This window comes from Grus americana, chromosome 2, assembly GCF_028858705.1.
Source record: "Grus americana isolate bGruAme1 chromosome 2, bGruAme1.mat, whole genome shotgun sequence".
In the NCBI taxonomy this organism is placed as follows: Eukaryota; Metazoa; Chordata; class Aves; order Gruiformes; family Gruidae; genus Grus; species Grus americana.
The window spans coordinates 65,324,816-65,344,522 of NC_072853.1; the positions used below are offsets into that span (position 1 = coordinate 65,324,816).

Consider the following 19,707-nt stretch of genomic DNA (forward strand, 5'->3'; position numbering starts at 1 on the left):
AAATTTTAATGCTTTACAGGTTTCGTTTGTTACAGAATACTAGTTTTGGTATGTAAAGTTTCAATGGGCCCTAAAATTGGAGTACCTAGATAAGGGCCAGTCAGGTATTCTAAATGGGATTACGTATACTCTAGAGAACAAGTTCCAAAATTTACAATCACAAAAAGAGTAGAAATGCATGAGAATGAATAACACTACTAACATAGCGGCCTTGCTTTTGTTTTTAGATTGATTTATTTAAAGTTACTGCCATATATTTTCTGTAATTACTATAACTGCCATTTTCAGGATGTCCAAAGTGAACTTGCGAGGTGATAAGCCTAGATTGTAATTTTGATACTTGAAGAAGAGCAAGTGGTTGTGGAGTTTTGCAGAATGAACAGTGGATGTTTTTTGCAAAATTACTGTAATAAATATGTGCATTTGTTTAACCCTTAAGCAATTGAAATAACTGAAAAATGTGAAGTACAAAATAATACAAAAGGTTCTGAAGTGTACAGAGGACTGTAAGAATAGTTCTCAAGTTTTAAAGTTTGGCTTTAAAGAAAGCCTTCATTGAAAGCGCTCCACTGATGTGCAATATATATGTATTTCCCATCTTGTGAATAAATTGCTCTGTCTAGATTTTAGCTAATTAAATTAGTAAATTAGGTAAGTGTGCGATATTGTTTGTATTAGCAGTCTGTTCAGACGGTGATGTGACAAGTTGCTATGTGCAAGAATGACTTTGCCAAGGGAGAAATAAAAGTTCTGTTGCATGACTCCTTCTTAGGAATCTTTTTAAGCTTTATAATTTAATTGTAGAGCAGTAACACAAGAGGTCACCCTTGTACCTGCTTTAAAAGTTGCCTCAAAGTAATTTCCAAAAAAATGCATTGAAAATTAACTTTCTTATTTTCGAGTTTTGTATCTATTTGATACATTATTTTAGCTTATTCTAGTCAGAATTAAAGAAACAAGATTGTAGTTGGTTGAGGACACTTTTCTAAAGCTTCAAAAAGTTCAAGAGCATTTGCACTTCTTTGAAGATTAAAAAGACATTTGTCTGTTGGGAAACCAGAGGAGAAAATGTAGTCCCAATCTGCACATGATGGTAGGTCATTTTAAGTTCCAAGCGGCTGGTGAATGCTCATTTAATTTTTGAAGTATGTTACTACTTTAAATCTGCAGACAATCTGTCTGGCATCCAATTGCTTGAGGTACTGTAAAATATGTAGGATAGAAGAACTACGAACTCTGCTTTAAAGAATTTAGAATACTTAAGTCTTTAATTGTTAAAAGAGCGTGTCTGTGCTACATGTACAGCATTACATTAGTGTCTTAATTGCAATACTTTTTTGTTTGTAGCTATTAATTTTAAGCACTTAGACCCTTTAGGGGAAAAAAAAAAAGTCTCAGGGATTGCAATTCCCATATTAATAACTATAGTAATGAACCCCCCATTTCCCCTCCCAAATCTATATTTTATTAAGTTATACTTGAGAAATACAGAAATTCCACATTTCCACACTAGAATTAAGATTTAGTTTTAATAATGAAATTTACTTAAATAGGCAAACTTAACCTGAAGCAACACTTCTATGTGTCCACCAGCAGCTATTAATAGAAGCTAAGATAAGCAGATTACCCACGAAAGCCCAATATGAATTTTGTCTCTGTATTTCAAGATCTGAATCAGTGTTCTGTATTTTAATCTATATTAAAAAATATAGTTAAAACCCTCAGACCTTAAAGCGTCTTTAAAGGCTGTAACCAGCAGAACAGAAAAGAAACATTCCTTGAGTTGATACCATGAGTTATATGCTTGTAATCTATTTCAGAAAATAGCTGCTTTTATTTCAAACAATGTGAATTTAATTGAGAATCATTTTAAACTAGTTGTAATTACAGCTATATAATTAGAATTCATATAAAAATATTCATTAAAACTGCTTTAGCATGCATAATATTTAGCACATGCTAGTACTTACTGGTGTAGCAAACATAATAATACAGCATACTCATAGTGTTGTAGCTATAGAAATGTGCAAATGGAAAGTGTTGAAAGTTCTCAAAGGTCCTGGAGTTACCACAGCTAAACTGTTTCACTAAAAAAAAAAAAAGAAGTAATACTGAATTCACAGTGAAGATTTCCAGCAGTCAATGAAGACATGTAGTTCTAAGAAACTGAACTTTGTTTTTAGTATCTGCGTGTTTAAAATATGTAGCTTTGTAATATGTTAATGTGGTTCTATTCTATTTTGTCACAATTTCGGGGGAGTTTTTCATGGTTAATCTGTTAATGTACAAATAACTATATGTATGCACAGCACTGAGAAAACTAAAATCAGGCAATAGTGACAGAGCATTCCTGTAATGATATTGCCTAGATTTTCTTTAATGTTCAGTAGTAATATGAACACTCCAGGTTTTACAATTATTTTTTAGGCAGAGATGTACAATATCTCATACAATAAAAACATTATTTTATTGCACTTTTTCAATAGGTGGTTGTAAAGAATGAATGGCTATTAATATTTATTGGGGAGCAGGAGCCATAGGCCACCTTTTGCAAAATTGCTGTAAGACTTTTTGATTTTAGGCTAAATAAAAGGTTAAATTTTTGACTTTTAGTTATTTATTACTGTCCGTTCCACCCTCTGCTTACCTGTTTGTTTCCGTGCAGGTACATGCATTTTACAGGATTTGGTGTAAAAGAATGGCATATGTGGTTTTGGTTTTTCTTTTCCCCTATTTCTTTTCCTCCAGTTGTTTTGCATAGCAACTTCTGAGATCTTCCAAACAACAAGTTGAGGGAAGCTGTTCTAAATAATTGTTTCATACAAGTTTCATTTGTTTTATGCATTTCAACTGATCATCATCAGCTGGGTCATGCAACTTTTTCACAAAGCTACATCTTTATCAGAGTAGATGCTGAAATTGGTAATCGAGGTAAACAATTGCGTTGTCAAAACACCTAGTAATGTATGTTTCTGTGTTTATGTATGTGTATGTACTGATATCTATATGCAGTATTTTATTTTAACTGAATTTTTCGTTTAGATACAGGAAACTACTAACGTTTATATAAAGCCCTTTACCTCACATTTTTTTTTCCCCTTTCAGGCGAAAGACCTTTTAAGTGCAGTGAATGTGGAAAAGCTTTTAACCAGAAGGGGGCATTGCAGACCCATATGATCAAGCACACTGGTGAAAAACCCCATGCTTGTGCCTTTTGTCCTGCAGCCTTTTCTCAGAAAGGCAATCTTCAGTCACACATACAGAGAGTTCATTCAGAGGTAAATACAATTATTCATAAAGTGGTTGGTGCTAATATACTGCTTATTTCTTTTTCAGTATTTAAATTATCCTGTTCGCTGTTCCTGTGCTCTCTCCGATGCTTTTTGCAGCCAATATAGATTTACTGCTCTAGTATAGATTCTAGTTTGTTGGTTTTACCTGCAAGCTTTCTTAAAATAGCTTAATCTGTATAAATGTATACTTAAGATAAGTAGCAAAACCTTCATTTACCATTGTCTTTTTGGTACGTTGATAGATTAATAAATTATTAGTGGGTTTAGATGTATAAGTATGTACCTGTGTCAGTCTTGGGAGAACGAGGGCTAGAATCAGATGAAAGTAAGCCAAAAGCAGCAAAGCAGAAAATGGTGAAAAAATGCAAGGCCAAACAGCAACCCACTAACTCCATCATAGAGCATACTTGCTATTTGTGTTTGAAGTATATATCTTGCAGCCTTTTTCAGAGGTTTTTCGGTTACAGGTAGAAGAAAATTACAAAATAAGATAAAAAACATGGTTGTCTCAGACCTCTTTATGCTGATTTTTTTCTTCTTTGTGACACACAATTTTTAAGATGCAAAAGATACTGCTATGATAATGTAATATAATCTTCTGAGCAACATTGGCTATGCAACTTTGTCCAGTAATTTCCTTGCTGACTTTAGTGGTTTGTGGTTGGAAATACCCACAGAAAGAGACCTAGTTTTGATTTGGAAGGTATAAAATGAGAGGCAGCTTTTTTTTCCTTCCTTTTTTTTACCTGCAAGCAGAATATCATCTCTGCTCTCACTCTTTCCCCTAACTCTGCTGAGATTTGCTTTTTTGTTTTCTATTTTTGTGTTACAGCAATAGATCTTATTTATTGGATTTTTTTTTACTAAGGATCCATTTAGTACGTTAGAGTTTCTTACTTTTACTTACTTTACTTCATTGAATATGTCTTAGTGTTTAGTATTACATTTAATTATATTAAATCATTCATAAGTTTACATTTCATATAATTTTGCGTGACTAGTCTTCCTTACTGATCACAGCTCCCTATATTCAATAGCTTCTGCTACATAAAAAAAAATGCACCAACGTTAATTTAATAATTTACATTGGTTTTTTTCAATATTACAAGATTGTTGGGGTTTGAGCCAAAAATATTTTTCACTTTTTTTCTCTGTTAGTCTGGTTTTCTCTAAGGAAAAAAAAAGTTCAGTTGTGGGGTAAGGGACTTCAAATAAATCCTGTCTCTTGATCACATCTTATGCTGTGTTTTGTGATCCTGAGCCTACATTTTAGTTAGTGCTTTGGATCATTTGTTGGATTCTTTTTCTTCTTTCTTGGGGTCGCTGTTTTTCTTTTAAGATTGCATGCAGAACTCTGTTAATTCTTCATTTTATCTTGACACAGTCATAAAATGTTACAGGTGATAATGAAACATGGTGATAATGAAACAGGTTGATTCTTACTTGACATATCATTGTTTAGTCCTACCTGTATTTTATTAGTTGATACCTCTTTCCTAAAGTCTTGTTACCAGTTTAAACTTATGTCAGAAAATACAAAATTTCATACTATATTGCAAGTAGTGTGTTTTCATTTGAAGACTTTGGTGTCCCCTAAATATTCAAAGTACTGCACTGCTTCTTACTGCTATGTGATAGACTGAGGAGGAGGGGGAAGTGGGGATGGTTGGAATCTGCAAGTTTAGCTGCTTTAATTACCTCAACCCCTTGGCCTGAAAGTCCCAAACAAGTTGCTGCTGATCACTTCCTCATCCTGTGTGTTCAAATTAAGTTCAAACTATACATTAAAATTCCATGCCTTTCACTATGTTGGTTTTTTGGTGGAGTGCTTGCGGGTTTTTTTTTTTTTCATGCAGTTCATATGGCCTTTGGGCCAATCTCTCTCGCCTTCATTCTATTTTGACCCGAAAAATGGATTTTCTTTTTTCTTAGAAATTTTTAAAAAATACGTTTGCAAAAGTAAAGAGAGCCAAAATTTGAAGATGAATTATCTGCTTTTTTTTCTCTTCATATTTACAAACTACCATTTGTATTATGTATGACGTTACATCTTCAGGCATATCTTAATTGATGAAGTTGCATTTCGGTTTTGTTCCTAAGTGTGTAATGGTAGGAAATTGTAGGGAGGGAAAAGTTTGAAGCCTCATTTGTCGGATGACATTTGTTTTGCTCTCTGGTGCTTCTCAGTGTTAAGAAGTGGTAATAGAGAGGACAGTTATGCATGTAGATTACAGTTGACTTGATATCCGAGAGATACTAGACTGCTACCATAATTGAATATCAGTAACCTGGAAAAATAAATCATTTTAGCTCTCAGAACCCCATAGTATATTTGTTATGTGGATAAATAATGAAAAATATACAATTTGGTAGATCTAAGGAAAATTTACTTAATTTTTTTTTTGTTTTACTGAAGGTGAAGAATGGCCCTACATACAACTGTACAGAATGTAGCTGTGTCTTCAAAAGCTTGGGTAGTTTAAATACACATATCAGCAAGATGCACATGGGTGGTCCACAGAATTCTGCAAGCTCTTCAGCAGATGTATCTCATGTTACAGCGGTAAGCTTTGCTTGGTTTATTGTGAAAATGCCTTTAAGAGTTTGTCTGGGGAGGAAACCCAGATAGCATAAAAATAATTGTGAAGTTTTACTGAAACAATGAAATCTGGAACTACTCAAATTATGTATTAGTTTTAACTAACTTTCAGAAATTGTTTATATAATTCTATTCCATATGAAGACATAGTGGATTCTTTTTCTGAGTATTTCTGATAATTTGTTTTAAATGTTAGCTGCTTATTTGACAAATTATAAAGGAAAAAGCATTACTGGAAGCACTGAATGTTGGGGTGGTTTTTTTTTAATCAAGATACAAGAAGCTAAATTTCAGAAAATGCTTCTGGTTTCATAAGACTGTTTTGTTTTTTGAGCCAGTGCGTATTTAATGTATCATAGTATGTTTTTTTCTGTGAATAGAACTACATTTTCTACTTTTATTGCCCTCTGTTTCACTTCATTTCCAACTTTTATGCTTTAAAGGTCAATGGATGACAAGTAATATCAGACTTTGAAGAAGAGGGTTAAACTTTAAAGTCTCAATTTCGTTATGCAGCTGTATCTTGTTGAAAACAAGTGTCTAGTAGTGTTTGGAGAACCATTTTTCTTTTTTAGATTTCATGAACTTTTTTTGTATAGCATATTTGCTTACAAGTACATATAATCTCTATGTCTTTTTGTACATCTCTTCATTCATAAGCCTAATCTTAAAAGCAGAATGGAAAAGGATTCCATCATACTACCTCATGTTTGCTGTCCCTGTCCAGCTGTGTTTTTATTGTTTTGGTCTACTTGAGTATTTTGCATTTGCATTGCATATTGATATTACAAAAGTGTGGTGTTGTTATCTTTGCTGCATGCGTACTTCTCTGCTTGTGTGAAAGAGGGGAAAAATAAAGAATACCTCCATACAATAGTGTAAGCAATAGAGGAGAAAAAGATTTCTTTACAAAAACAGATGCCAAGAAGTTTACAAGGAAGAGCAAAGATAACTGACATGTCAATTGCACAATAAGAGTATTATGCTTTTTATTTTTAATTTTATATCTGAAACTGCAGAGATTTAACGATCAATTGATTTTTATTGCTATAGAAAGATGGTACATTCTTAGATTAGCACTAGCATTCTTATATTAGAACTGACTTTTTTATTTTGCTCAAAACTTGCAGAGCTTTTTTAACAACAAATCTCCAGTATAATAATTCTGTTCTGAAGTTTGTGATCAGTCTCTGTTGTCACTTGTTATATACCTGGAGATGAACAGTGGTCATGTCCTTAATACAACAAATTCCATAAGTTGAAGTCTGAAGTGCTGTGCTGCCAAAGAATGCATTCTTGTGTGATACATGAGCATATCTTGTAAAATATGCTTACTCTAAGGTTGTTATTTGCCCTTTGCTGCATCAGTGCTTATAGCTAAGGTATTGCTTTCTGTAACTCGTGTTTATCTAATGTATATAAACTGTGAAGCAACATTAGTGATTCTAGGTACTGCTCTATCTCCCATAGTCTCATTTTTTCTGTCCCTAGTCTCCATACTGTGGGAAAATGAACAGTGCTACTTTTATGCTTGATATTAGCCATGTTTTTCTTCTATTTATACAAAGGCTTAAAATACTTTATTTTCATTTCTTTGTAGGAGTCTGTCACCCAGCCTTTAACAACATCCCCTGCTAATCTTTTGCAGCCTGTTGATAACAAATGGAAGAATGTAAGTGTGCAGGTTTTGTCATATTTTTGTGTGACGACTAAAAGTGGGAGAAACTTTACAGAATTTTCTAAGCTTTATTTAACTGGTGGAAAAGGATATGCAACAGTCCTCTGATAAGTTGATCAGCTAATATGTGAAGGCAAACTTCTTTGTTAATGCAGCTGGTTATTTAGGACTGGAGCAGTTCTTGAATGAATTATATTTCCTCATTCATGATACGGTCATGATTTTGCACATAATCCCATTCATTAGGTCTTCAAAATGGTGGCAAATATTCTCTCTATAAAAAGACGAGAGGAGAGTAAGGACTCTCCTAAATACTGGATTATCCTGCCCATCTGACTTTACTTCATGGGGATACCATGGTTTGGGTGGAGAGGGAAGGAACTGTGTTGGTGCTGGTTGAGTTGCTTGGAATTGAGGCAGCAGGGCTCAGGAGGAGACCGTGGAGCCGGGGAAGGACGATGCCAGGCTGGCTTTCGGGAACCCCATAGCAAGCAGTCTTGATGTGCCAGTCACAGTGAAAGCGTTCGTGTTTTGTTGCATCTATGTAGCATGTTGTTTGTCAGCTATAGGTTGCGGCATGGTATCTTAGTGACAGACTAATTTGACATGCATCCCCCCCATCCCAACTTCAGCCACTGATTGTCTTGTCATGTACTAGAATGCACAAAACCAAGGACTAGGAAATGTGGCAGTATTGCTTTGAAGTCACCATAACCAGTGTATCTACTTTTTTCTTATCTTTTACTGTGAATTCAGTGTTCCAGGACCAGTTAACTTAAAACTGAACTGATGTGAACTAATTAATTACTAATCTTTGCTGTATTAAATAGTTATACTATATTTCTTACAAGACTTTAAAAAGTATTAAAAGTGGCTATTCTTCAAAAGCCATTTATTTTAAGTAAATTTTCTTTTTTTTTTAACCAATTGAAATTATTTTCCTTGTAAAGGAGTGGTATCAGAGGTGATGCCTGATTTTTAGGGAAGCTTGTGCATGTGTGTGTGTGAAAACACAGGTCTAAAATGAAGATCATCATCATTGTGCCACCGTGTGTGGTTCCTTGTACTTGATGCAGAATGCCAGGTTTTTATCCAGTGAGAGATGCCAGTTGGGAGCAATGGATCTCATTGCCCCTTCCTCCCAGAACTGCCTGGTGCTCTTGCCTACTAAGTGGGAGAACTGGTCCAGTTCAGTCCTTAGTGTCTTCAAACCTTTGTCTTGTCCAGAGAATGACTTAATAACTGCTGAGCCATCAAGCAGTTTAAGTGTGAACCTTTACAGAGTCAGCTTCAGCTTACATGTAGTGGATCTAGGAAACCAAGCAAGGAGAAGCCTGACTTTCTAGTTGTCGCGTGAAAGGGTACAAATCTGATGTGTGGCTGAGGGAGGCCCTCCCGTTGAGTCACGAGGTTCAGAAAGGACCCCCTTGCTTTCTAAACTCCTTCTCAGAGAGGAGTCTAGGTGCGGCTAGGTCCAGTCTTAGTCCCAGACTTGGTCAACGGTTTATGTCTAAAGGATTATGTCTGTAGCCACATATCAGAGTCAACGTTTGCCTGTCAGAGCCCCACTAAGGACTTCCACTGAAACAGTTTCACAAAGTTGAAAAGAAAAATAGGTAATTTATTGAGGCGACAGATATAAAAGTTCGGCATTGCCGTTGATAAATGCACTTACTGCAACAATTTTGAGCTCAAGTTAATAGTTCAGCGCTTTTGTTAATGATAGTTTTCCCGGGGTAACATCCGACATAATCGGAGGCGCAAGTCTTACCAAAGAGGCGTCCCTGCTTGGGGAGGAGAGAGGTCCAGGCCCGCCGACCCGTCCGGATAGTTGGAGTTCTCATCCTCAAAAAAGATGATTCTAAATGCCAGATTTATACTTTTTGGCGAGGTGGGACTAAGTCAGGTATTGTGTGCCGATTGGCCCTTAACAAGGCTTGTTGTGCAGTTGATCGGGGCTGGTGGGGGGAAGTGGCAGAGAACAAAGGCGTTCAGTACAGAGGTGCAGTGGTCTGTTTAGTTTTACCAAAGTAACGTCAAGCTGTGAAGGCTCCCCCTCACCGCAGGTGTCACTTAGTTGATTAAGGATTAGACCCGTCAGGGACCGCACCTTGTTAAGATGAACAAATTGCTCATCTCCTGCCCCTGTTCAGGTCCGGTGCTTATCAGTGCAAGATAAGCAAGTTGCTCAATCCCTGCTCTCGCCCAAGCTGGACTCCCTCAGGGCCCCTTCTGCTGGGTCATAATGGCCCTGTATTTGGCACCAACAAGCCTGGACTAGTCTGGCATCCCACACTAGTCAAGGAGTTAGAGCAGAAACTTGAATTCTCCTTTTCCTTGCTAGGGTACCTTCTATTTTTACAGTAGTGACTATATACTGTATGGGAATCTTGTGGAAAAGGGATGCATGGTATCACCTCAAAACTGATGCAGACAGACCTCAATGCTAAGGTGAATCAGCAGCAATTTTATTACATGTTTTCAAATATTCCTCCTTTGATGTACTGTCTGCTTGTTTCCATGCCTTCAGATGCACAACCTGCTCGTTTATGTGCAGTTGCTGTTCATTTGTTGAACTAGGATGTATGCTCAGTTTTCTCCATGGGATTGTGCAACGTATCACACATGGTTTTAAGAAAACGTATAGGTACTCCTATTTAATGTTAGCTTATTGGCAAGTAAATCTAGTTGCATCCTTACTGATTCTTCCTTTTCCTTATTGGAAATTAATTCTTGACCCTACACTACTTAATATTTTATCAGTGACCTGGAAAAAAATATAAAATCATCATGGATCAGGATGATACAAAGACTGAGGTAATTAATGAAGAAGACAAATCACTCATACAGAGTGATCTGGATTTATTGGTGAGATGGATGTACCAAGTAATATATGTTCTGATATGGCCAAGAATAAAATCACATACAGAAGAATGGGAAAAGTAAGCCATATTCACAGGAGTTTTCAAGGACTTTAAATTCCCCTTATAAATAGGGATGGAAGAGGTAATAATTGCTATATCAGCTAAAAGTTAGGTTTTCCTTTCCTGGAAAGATTAGTTTTGGTCTTTTTATTTGGAGAAGAAGCTTCACAGAAATGTAAAGCTTACATGTCCTCTGTATTTCATTCTGGGAAACTTTGCTGTTGTTGGTTGTCTGTTTATAGTGTTCACTACTCATGAACTGTGTTCAAAGATACAGGAAGAAACAGAGCCATCAGAATTCTTCAAGTATGATATGATGTATTTTATTATTGAAGAGATTCAAGGTACCTTATCTATTTTGTCCATGAGATTAAATATTTAAGGATGACTTGATCTGCTGTTTTGAAGAAAAGGGAAAAATCTATAATCTCTTTAATAGAGAAGAGAAAAAAGTTTAGAGGGTTGAAGCTAGACAAATTAATGCTCTGACATAATGTATGGAATTTTAGTGTGGATAATTTACTGTTGGAGCAACTTGTTGAAGTTGGAGAGGAACAGAAAAAGTTACCACAATATATTACTTGATTTAAAGAGCTGCTATAATTTCTGTACAGTGACTTTACTTGAAGGAGTAATTCACTCAGAGGAGTCACACAGTCTGTGTTACACAGCAAATTAGACAGACTAGGGGTGATCATAAGGTCTACTATTCTAATTGAACAAATGTGGAATTATGAAGTAGTAATAAACCACTCTCTGTGCTATTTTTAAAATCAGTTATTGAAATGAGACCTACAAAGAGACCTCTGAAACTTTTTATAATGAACAGGGTTTCTTAATAGTAATGGTAACAAACTTTCTGCGTGTGCATATGTATATATTATTTTTCAAAAAAGATAACCTCCTTGAGACTGTAAATAAACTGCTGTATAATATATGAACACACTGGCTAAATACATCTAATACTGTAATTTTCATGTCAAAGATGATGTTGAGCAGTTCCTTCATTAACAATGTTGGTTTTTTTCTTGCTAAAGCCTGGGAGAATTTTATAGACTTTTTAGTGTAGGCTTCCCGCTCTACTAAAGAGCTTCCCTGCATTCTTTTTCAAGAAAATGAGTGATCTCTATAAAGAGCTGTTACACTCATTAGCAAAACACTTCGCTTCAGTTCCTGTTTATTGCAATGAAAATGCCATATAGTGCGTTTTATTTTGTAAAATACATATTGAAAAGTTTATAGGACTTTTGCTAAATTTGAATCTGAAGAGATGGAGTCTTTCCATCTGTCCCACTGGTGAGGTGAAAAAAGATGGACTAATGGTTAAATCAGCAAAATAGCAAGTGCTATTCTTGCATGCATGCAGGAGAAATGTGCTAAGGGTTTGTTTTATATTGTCTCATGAGAAGGCATTAAGAATACTTCATCAAATTCACAGGACATAACTCGAGTCAAGCTATTTTTTCTTTATATATTACTTTGTAACCATCCTCAAATACGGTGACAGTGTCATTTTGATTGTTCAGTGTAACGTGTCAGTATAAAGAAAATCTCGGGAGTTTTCAGCTTGGAAGAAATACTGCACACATGAAGCCTAAGCTTATTCTTTGTTCAAAGTGATCTGAAAGAAGATAGCAGTTTATATATATGTGTGTGTGTGCATGCACACCTGAAGTGATAATTTTTAGACAACAGAAGTGAATATTAGAAGCAAATATCCAGTGTGTTCTAAGAAACAGGATTATGAGGCTAGCCATTATATAAATGTATATTTTTATTTTCTGCAGTAAAATAAATGAGTCAAAGCAGTTATTTCAGTAATGGTATACTTCTGTAGCCTATTTGTTATAGGGAAGAGAAGTTTATAAATGAAGGAGAACAGAAGTTGTCTTTATTTCTGATTTTAAAAAGCGATGTCAAGGGGTTTTGTCACTTTTTATCACTTCATATTTGTTACTCAGGTAGCCTACAGCAGAAGTATCAAAGATTAAGAAACTTGATTTTTAGACTTGAAGATTTTTTTAGTATTTTGACACAGCTCCATGTGTATTTAAATTTTTAGAGTATGAAGAGATTCTTCTAAAGCTAAGAAATTGAGAAGATTGAAAGCTGAAGGCAAAAAAAGTTAATAGTTTGATTGTTCTGAAAGGTTTTGATGTAACAACACAAATAAATCACAACTAATAGAAGGTTATTTTTCCAAAGGACTTGCTTTAGTTAAATGTGAACTCTTAAAAGACAACCATGTCAGTGCCGTTTATTTGTTTTGGAATCACTTTTCATGTGGCCTCTGCATGTGGAATTCAGTTATTGATCCCTGTGCTTTGTAAAGTGGTTGAAGGTTCAGTAGTTACAATAAACTTAATTCAAGCTGTAAGCTGACAGTTACACAGCTTGGCAAGAACTCCGCAGAAGAGAGATACAGAAGCAATTCTTCAGTGGAGTGAGCACACCTTGAATGATAGTTTTGTATAATCCTTATGTCTTATACAAGTGGACATCCCTGTAGTGGACAGTTAACAGACATTTCAGATAAGGGAGCCGAACAGGTGAGTTCATATATACTTTTCATCCTCCTTTACAAATGTACTGCTGTGTATTTCAGGCCACGCATTTTCGGTCTCCACTTCTTCAACAGACAGAAAACCAAGTGTCTTCAGCTACTGCGCATCAAGGTCAGCAGGCTGTAACTGATGTCATCCAGCAGCTCCTAGAGTTATCAGAACCAGGTCCTGTGGAAAATAACCAGCCTCAACAACCTGGTCAACAACTCAACATTGCGGTGGGAATCAATAGAGATATTTTGCAGGTAAGAGCTGTGTGTGAGAAGAGTTTTACATTTCAGTGGTTTCTTTCTCATTTTTATTTTAGTGAAATTTGTTTTCAGTATTTTCAGTGATAGTAATCTTTCTGCATTTCTAAATGATTTAGCAGTCAAGAAGGAATTGTAAAGATCTACTGAACAGGTATGGAATGCACCAAGATATCTTTTTATATAATATTACAAAAGCAAAGTTATAAATATTGATTACACGACCTAGAAGAAAGTTTTAAGTGTACACACCTGTTCATGGACATTTTATTGATCCCTTTGGCTTTTTTTTCCCTGTTACCTAGAAGCAGCTTGTGGCACATCCTTAAGTTATGCCATGCTTAAAATATGATATTTAAGAGGGTAAAAATATTTTTATCTGGTTAAAAAAAGAGAATGTATACAGGACCTTTATCCCGGCTAATTAATAAGGGCTATTTGAATATTTCCTATTTGTGCAGGAAAATTCCTTCCTAGGTCGACCACTGTTTTGGCTAACCCATTATTCTGTCCTCGATACTGGCAGCAGGAGATGCTATGTAACAGAAGAGATGCAGGGCAGTAATTCAACTGTTTATGCTTGTTCTGCAGTCTCCACTGCATAATGGAACAGGGCAGAGAATATTCTTCTATAGTACTGGTGATAGCCTCCTAACCTTTAAGCTATTTTTTCATCTCTAGTCTTTCAAGTACCATTTAAGTTTTAGTGTATTGGGTTTGCATGGCAAGGTTTTGGGGAGGGGGGGGGGGCTACAGGGGCGGCTTCTGTGAGAAGCTGCTAGAAGTTTCCCCTGTGTCTGACAGAGCCAATGCCAGCCAGCTCCAAGACGGACCCGCCGCTGGCCAAGGCCAAGCCAATCAGCACCTCTGCGATAGCATATTTAAGAAGGGAAAAAAAAAACAAGTGAGAGAGCTTTTGCAACCGGAGAGAGGGGTGAGAAGATGTAAGAAACTCTGCACTGACCTTGGTGTCTGCAGAAGGAGGGGGAGGAAGTGCTCCAGGCGCCGGAGCAGAGATCCCCCTGCAGCCCGTGGTGAAAACCATGGTGAAGCAGGCTGTCCCCCTGCAGCCCATGGAGGAAGGATGAGGGGGTATAGAGATTCCACCTGCAGCCCGTGGAGGACCGCACGTCGGAGCAGGTGGAGGCACCTGAAGGAGGCTGTGGCCCTGTGGGAAGCCCACGCTGGAGCAGGCTCCTGGCAGGACCTGTGGACCCGTGGAGAAAGGAGCCCATGCCAGAGCAGGTTTGCTGGCAGGACTTGTGACCTCGTGGGGGACCCCACGCTGGAGCAGTCTGTTCCTGCAGGTCTGCACACCATGGGAGAGACTCACGTTGGAGAAGTTCGTGAAGGACTGTCTCCCGTGAGAGGGACTCCATGCTGGAGCAGGGGAACGATGAGAGGAATCCTCCCCTTGAGGATGAACAAGTGGCAGAAACACCGTGTGATGAACTGACCGTAACCCCCATTCCCCGTCCCCCTGTGCCACTGAGGAGGGGGAAGGTTGAAGCTGGGAGTGAAGTTGAACCTGGGAAGATGGGAGGGGTGGGGGGAGGTGTTTTAAGATTTGATTTTATTTCTCATTGCTCTACTCTGTTTTGCTTAGTAATAAATTACATTAATTTTCTCTCTAAGTTCAGTCTGTTTTGCTTGTGACGATAATTAGTGAGTGATCTCTCCCTGTCCTTATCTCGACCCATAATCTTTTCGTTATACTTTTTCTCCCCTGTCTGGTGAATGAGGGGAGTGAGAGAGCGGCTCTGGTGGGCACCTGGCCTCCAGCCAGGGTCAACCCACCACATTTAGGTTTTTTGGAAGACCTGAATGTTACATGTAGGTATGTGCAGGTTCACCATGTTACCTGTGCTGATTTCTTTAATGTGTGGAATGTGATGCATAGTTGCATCAAATTACAACACAAAATATAACTATTGTCTTGATAGCTATTAAAAAAAATAGATAGGTTTTTGAGGTTGGTTCTTGAAGTTATTGTATGAGCATCGCTAGTCAGATTGTTGTACAAAATAAAAATAAATCGTAGCTTTCTTCTAAGACATCAAATATCTGCACACGCCTACTTAAATGTGTGTTTGAGGTCTTTGATCCTTTTCAGTCACAGTAGTATCCATAAAGGTGCCTACACTCCAGTCCCTTCCAGGTGTACATAAAAATGAACGCATAGCTCTTGCCTTGGTCAGATGGTTATTAGTGATTGGTTAACAGAGGCTTTTGAGCATTTCCAAGCCTTTCTTTGGTTTGTCATTCTTCCTTTTTCTTTATATCATCTATGGCTTCTCCACAAGCTGATGGGCTTCAAATTTGACCTTTTACGGGGAGCTATTCTTTCATGTAGTCAGCATAAGAGATAGCTGTACATTCCTGGCAAATGCTTAATTCTCTAGAAACATTTGGCACTTTTCTGAAAGGCAGTTATTGGCACATATAGTAGTGCAGGAAATCCAACTTAATATCTCACAGACAATCAGAAGTCAGTGGTGCGTTAGAATGTTTTGGCAAATTTGAAATCCAGCTGAAATTCTGGGAGGCTGAGACGTTTAATACCTTTCATTATATTTGCATTGTATCTTCTAAGTAGTTGTTTGAGAAAAGTTGGAGCAACTGTGGAATGTTTCTTTCTTAATCTCAGAGTTTTTTGTTCTTTTTCAGCAAGCTTTAGAGAACAGTGGGTTGTCTTCAATTCCCGTCTCTGCACATGCCACTGACTGCAGCCAGGCTAAGACTCCTGGGGCCCAGGATCAGAACCCAGACGTCCAGACTCTCTCAAATCATCAGGCTGACCCTAATGCAGAACAAGATAAGGAGCAAGAGAGTACCGATAAACTGGATAAAAAAGAAAAAAAGGTTATTAAGAAAAAATCACCGTTTTTACCTGGTAATGTTGCCACTGCTTGCTACTTTTTGTCCTATAAGGTCTACAGTATGTGCGGGTGTGTTGATGGCTTTATAAAGGGATTTCCCAAAATGTATTGTGGATCGGTTACAGACTTCACCTACATTTATCTAAAATACAGTATGTGTGTAAGTTACAATAGTAACATTTATAACTTTCATTATACTGATACCAAAATGTGTCAGCATGGCATTGAGTGAAGTTACACTGTTAAATCTTCTGGATTTAGATCAGTGGAGTTTTTGGATGAGGACAAACCCGAAAGAATATGAATCTTTTACCCTCTTTTTCCCATCATCCTTCTCTGAGGAGGATTGTGTTTTCATGGTGTTTCCCGGAGCAGAGAGTTCTTGCAAGCTCTTCTCGTCCTCTTTGGAAGCAAGGCCTCGCAGAGGCAGAAGTGCAGTGCTGCTGCCTGATGCTGGTCTTCACTGATTTAGACCATGTAGGGAAGGATGAAGATTGGCATTGTGGATAATACTGTGTGTCACCTGTGTTTAGGAATCGCAGTATTGATTTGATAGTGTCACCATAAATGCATGTTAATATTCCACCTCCTTACTGTGTTGCATGTATGCAAGTCTGGATTTTGTCTCTGTGCTTAAATGCAACTTTAGTGTTAAGGTTGCTCAAGCTTTAAAGTTGCTAGAAATGGTTTTGTTCCAGGTATAGCCATCATACTTTAATGGCTGGCCTGGTGGAGACAGCTCTATAATAAGCAGTCATTGAGCTCTGTCCATAGTAACTTCAGAGAGACATTGCTGTTGCTTTTTAATTTGCAAGGGATGCAGAAATTGATCCAAAGTTGAAAACTCATCTTGTCCAGCATAACTGTGCTAAAATTAACATTAACTTTTTTCTCTGGTAATAATAACAACTATTTTGTTCCTTGTGTGTAACAGTAACAACTCTCTAACTCTGACGGCAAATAAAAATAAAAGGTCGCTGCTGTACAGTCAAACACAACTGCCTTTATTTTTTGATAAAATAACATAAGCTTAGTGTATTCAGGTGGTTCACAGAAAAAACCACTGCATTAACTAATTTAAATGAACAAATACTTGATATTGAGCTTCATATCTCAATAAAAAACCCTGATAGCATTTAGAAGCTTCTTTTATCGTTTTTGTTGAGAAAAGGTATGCCGTTGCTTTAGGGCAGATCTTAAGGTTCTTGGATCATAAAACAACTTTTGTGAAAAAGTAGCCTTAAATTGTAAATCTTTCAGAAGGACTTCTAAAGGATTTTTTGTTTCTTTAAAAATGTATAAATTGTAATTTAAGTTTGAATTTGCGGAAGAGAGGGCCATATAATGTATCTCATCCAGTTAGTTAGATGAGTGTTTAGTACTTACAATAATTGGTGTGATGTGGTTATGGTTGAGGAGTTATATTCGTTGTTGGATAATTTTGTGTTAGATATGGCATTTATAAGTTAACTGGTATATTATATTGCATTAGACCTACATCCCGTATTTCTAAGTGGCATAAAAATTGCATTCTTTGTATTCTATGAAGTCAGCCACTTTGTAGCCTTTTTTTTTTTTTTTCCACACCTTCTTCCTTTTCAGTAGCATAAAAATGTTTGAATTTCAACCAGATTCTCTTGGGGTTTGTTTTTGTCATTCCAGTCCATCACTGTTTTTGTGAAGTAGAATGTATCTGATAGAGAAGTTGATTGTCTACCAAGTGTGTTGTAATGGCATCTATTTGGCAAAATGTTTTTGTGTTTTGATTGCTTTGTATAATGGTGTTGGTGTAGTGGAATTTTTGAATAACTGTTAAAATGTTTCAAACACATTCATTTTGATGTTCCTTATTTTAGGTTCTATACGTGAAGAAAATGGAATAAGGTGGCATGTTTGTCCATATTGCTCTAAAGAATTTAAAAAACCAAGTGATCTAGTGCGCCACATTCGCATTCATACTCATGAGAAGCCGTTCAAGTGTCCCCAGTGTTTCCGCGCCTTTGCCGTTAAGAGTACTCTTACAGCACACATAAAAACACATACTGGCATTAAAGCTTTCAAGTGCCAATTTTGTATGAAATGCTTTTCCACCTCAGGGAGTTTAAAAGTTCACATTCGTCTACATACAGGTAAGGCCTCAAAATTGCTTTTGTGTTTTCTATGATGTGGGCAAGACCTTGAATGAAAAAAGACAATGTGAAGCTCTTAAATTGTAGAGATATCTATCATGTTATTGATATCTATCAGAGAACGAAGTGGTTTTAGTGTCTTATATAATGAACTTAACTTTTTGTCATAACTTTCTAGTGTTTCATGGCTTTGAACTTTGTTTGGGCTCTTACAAAAGACATGGACATTTAGTTTTCTGATCATGTATCAGCTGCTGCTCCTTTTTAATACTGCTATCATGAGTGTATTTAATTGTGCTTTCTAGAGAGTCATACTCTCTAGAGAGTCATACTCTTAGACTTTGAGTTCTGATTTTAATTATCGCCAGTCATCTTTATTCTGCATCTCTTTTTCCCTCCTCTTCCCCACACTTTTTGATAATTTCACTGTATCACTCAGGACTATTCGGTTATGTCCTGTTTTAGTGTTGCTTGGTGTTTTCAGTATCTGACACTGCATACCCTAAAACTCATCCATTCATATGGTTCTTGTTTACATCATATATGATGTCTTCAGTATCTGTTTTTCTGTGACTGAACTTATATCCTCTTCATAGAGAAAAATAAATTTTCCGCTCTTGGTGGACTTACTACTAGCATAACCTAATAGAATGAATTCACATGTTGAGCTACACGTTGAGTAAAATACTTTATGTTCCTTTAAATGTTCTGCTCAGTAGTTTCATATGATGTTTAGTTACTGTACTGTGAAGAATGGTTCCTTCTTGTTTCTTGTGCGTTTTTTCCATCTGTGGTTTTATAGAGCTTTCTTCATAATACCCAGTCACGTTTTCCTAGCCTTCTAAGTCCAAGATTTCCCCTTGAACAAAAGCTGAAGGTTTATTAGCTTTTCCTGTCTCTGTAACTTACCAAGTTCTCCTGTATCCTTTCCAAAGAGAGATTTCTGCCAGACTTTTCATTGCAAAAGTCTTTCTTTAATAATTCCCATGGGCATACTTTTTTGACTGCCATCAAAGTGTTGACATTTTCAGAGACCAATCTAGAATTTCTTTAAACTTTGTCACATCGCTGTTCCTCTGTTCTCTCCAATTATACATCATTTGTCTATGTGTTTGCTGATTCTTTTTTCTCAAAGTTTTTTAACAGTTAGTTTTGGAAGGATATTTGACCTGCTATCTGCAATTCTTAGGATAGCTTCTGGAACCCTTTGAAAATTGCTGTCGTTTCTGCATCATCCAGTTTCCTGATAACAAGCTTGCTTTGGTTGGGTTTTACGGATCTGTTTTGAAAACCTATTTATCAATAAACACTGATAGAAAACAAAAAAGAAAATACAGAAAATACAATCTGTATTCCAAAGCTACATTTCTAGGGCAGTGGAAATAAAATCACA

At 36.7% G+C, this 19,707-nt stretch overlaps 1 protein-coding gene across 13 annotated transcripts in view; it reads left to right on the top strand.

The window, feature by feature from the left end:
• ZNF236 (zinc finger protein 236) overlaps positions 1-19,707 on the top strand; it is a 94,466-nt gene that overhangs the window by 24,645 nt on the left and 50,114 nt on the right. For 12 of the 13 annotated variants that reach the window (XR_008575905.1, XM_054816964.1, XM_054816965.1 and 9 more), the window contains 6 exons: positions 3,106-3,278; positions 5,710-5,856; positions 7,493-7,564; positions 13,100-13,303; positions 15,974-16,199; positions 18,042-18,314. Coding sequence is in view for 12 of the 13 variants with exons in the window: in XM_054816964.1 (XP_054672939.1) it covers positions 3,106-3,278; positions 5,710-5,856; positions 7,493-7,564; positions 13,100-13,303; positions 15,974-16,199; positions 18,042-18,314 (1,095 nt within the window). In the remaining variant the exon portion in view is untranslated. The remainder of the gene's footprint in view (positions 1-3,105; positions 3,279-5,709; positions 5,857-7,492; positions 7,565-13,099; positions 13,304-15,973; positions 16,200-18,041; positions 18,315-19,707) is intronic. The other variant, XM_054816958.1, reaches the window with a different exon arrangement.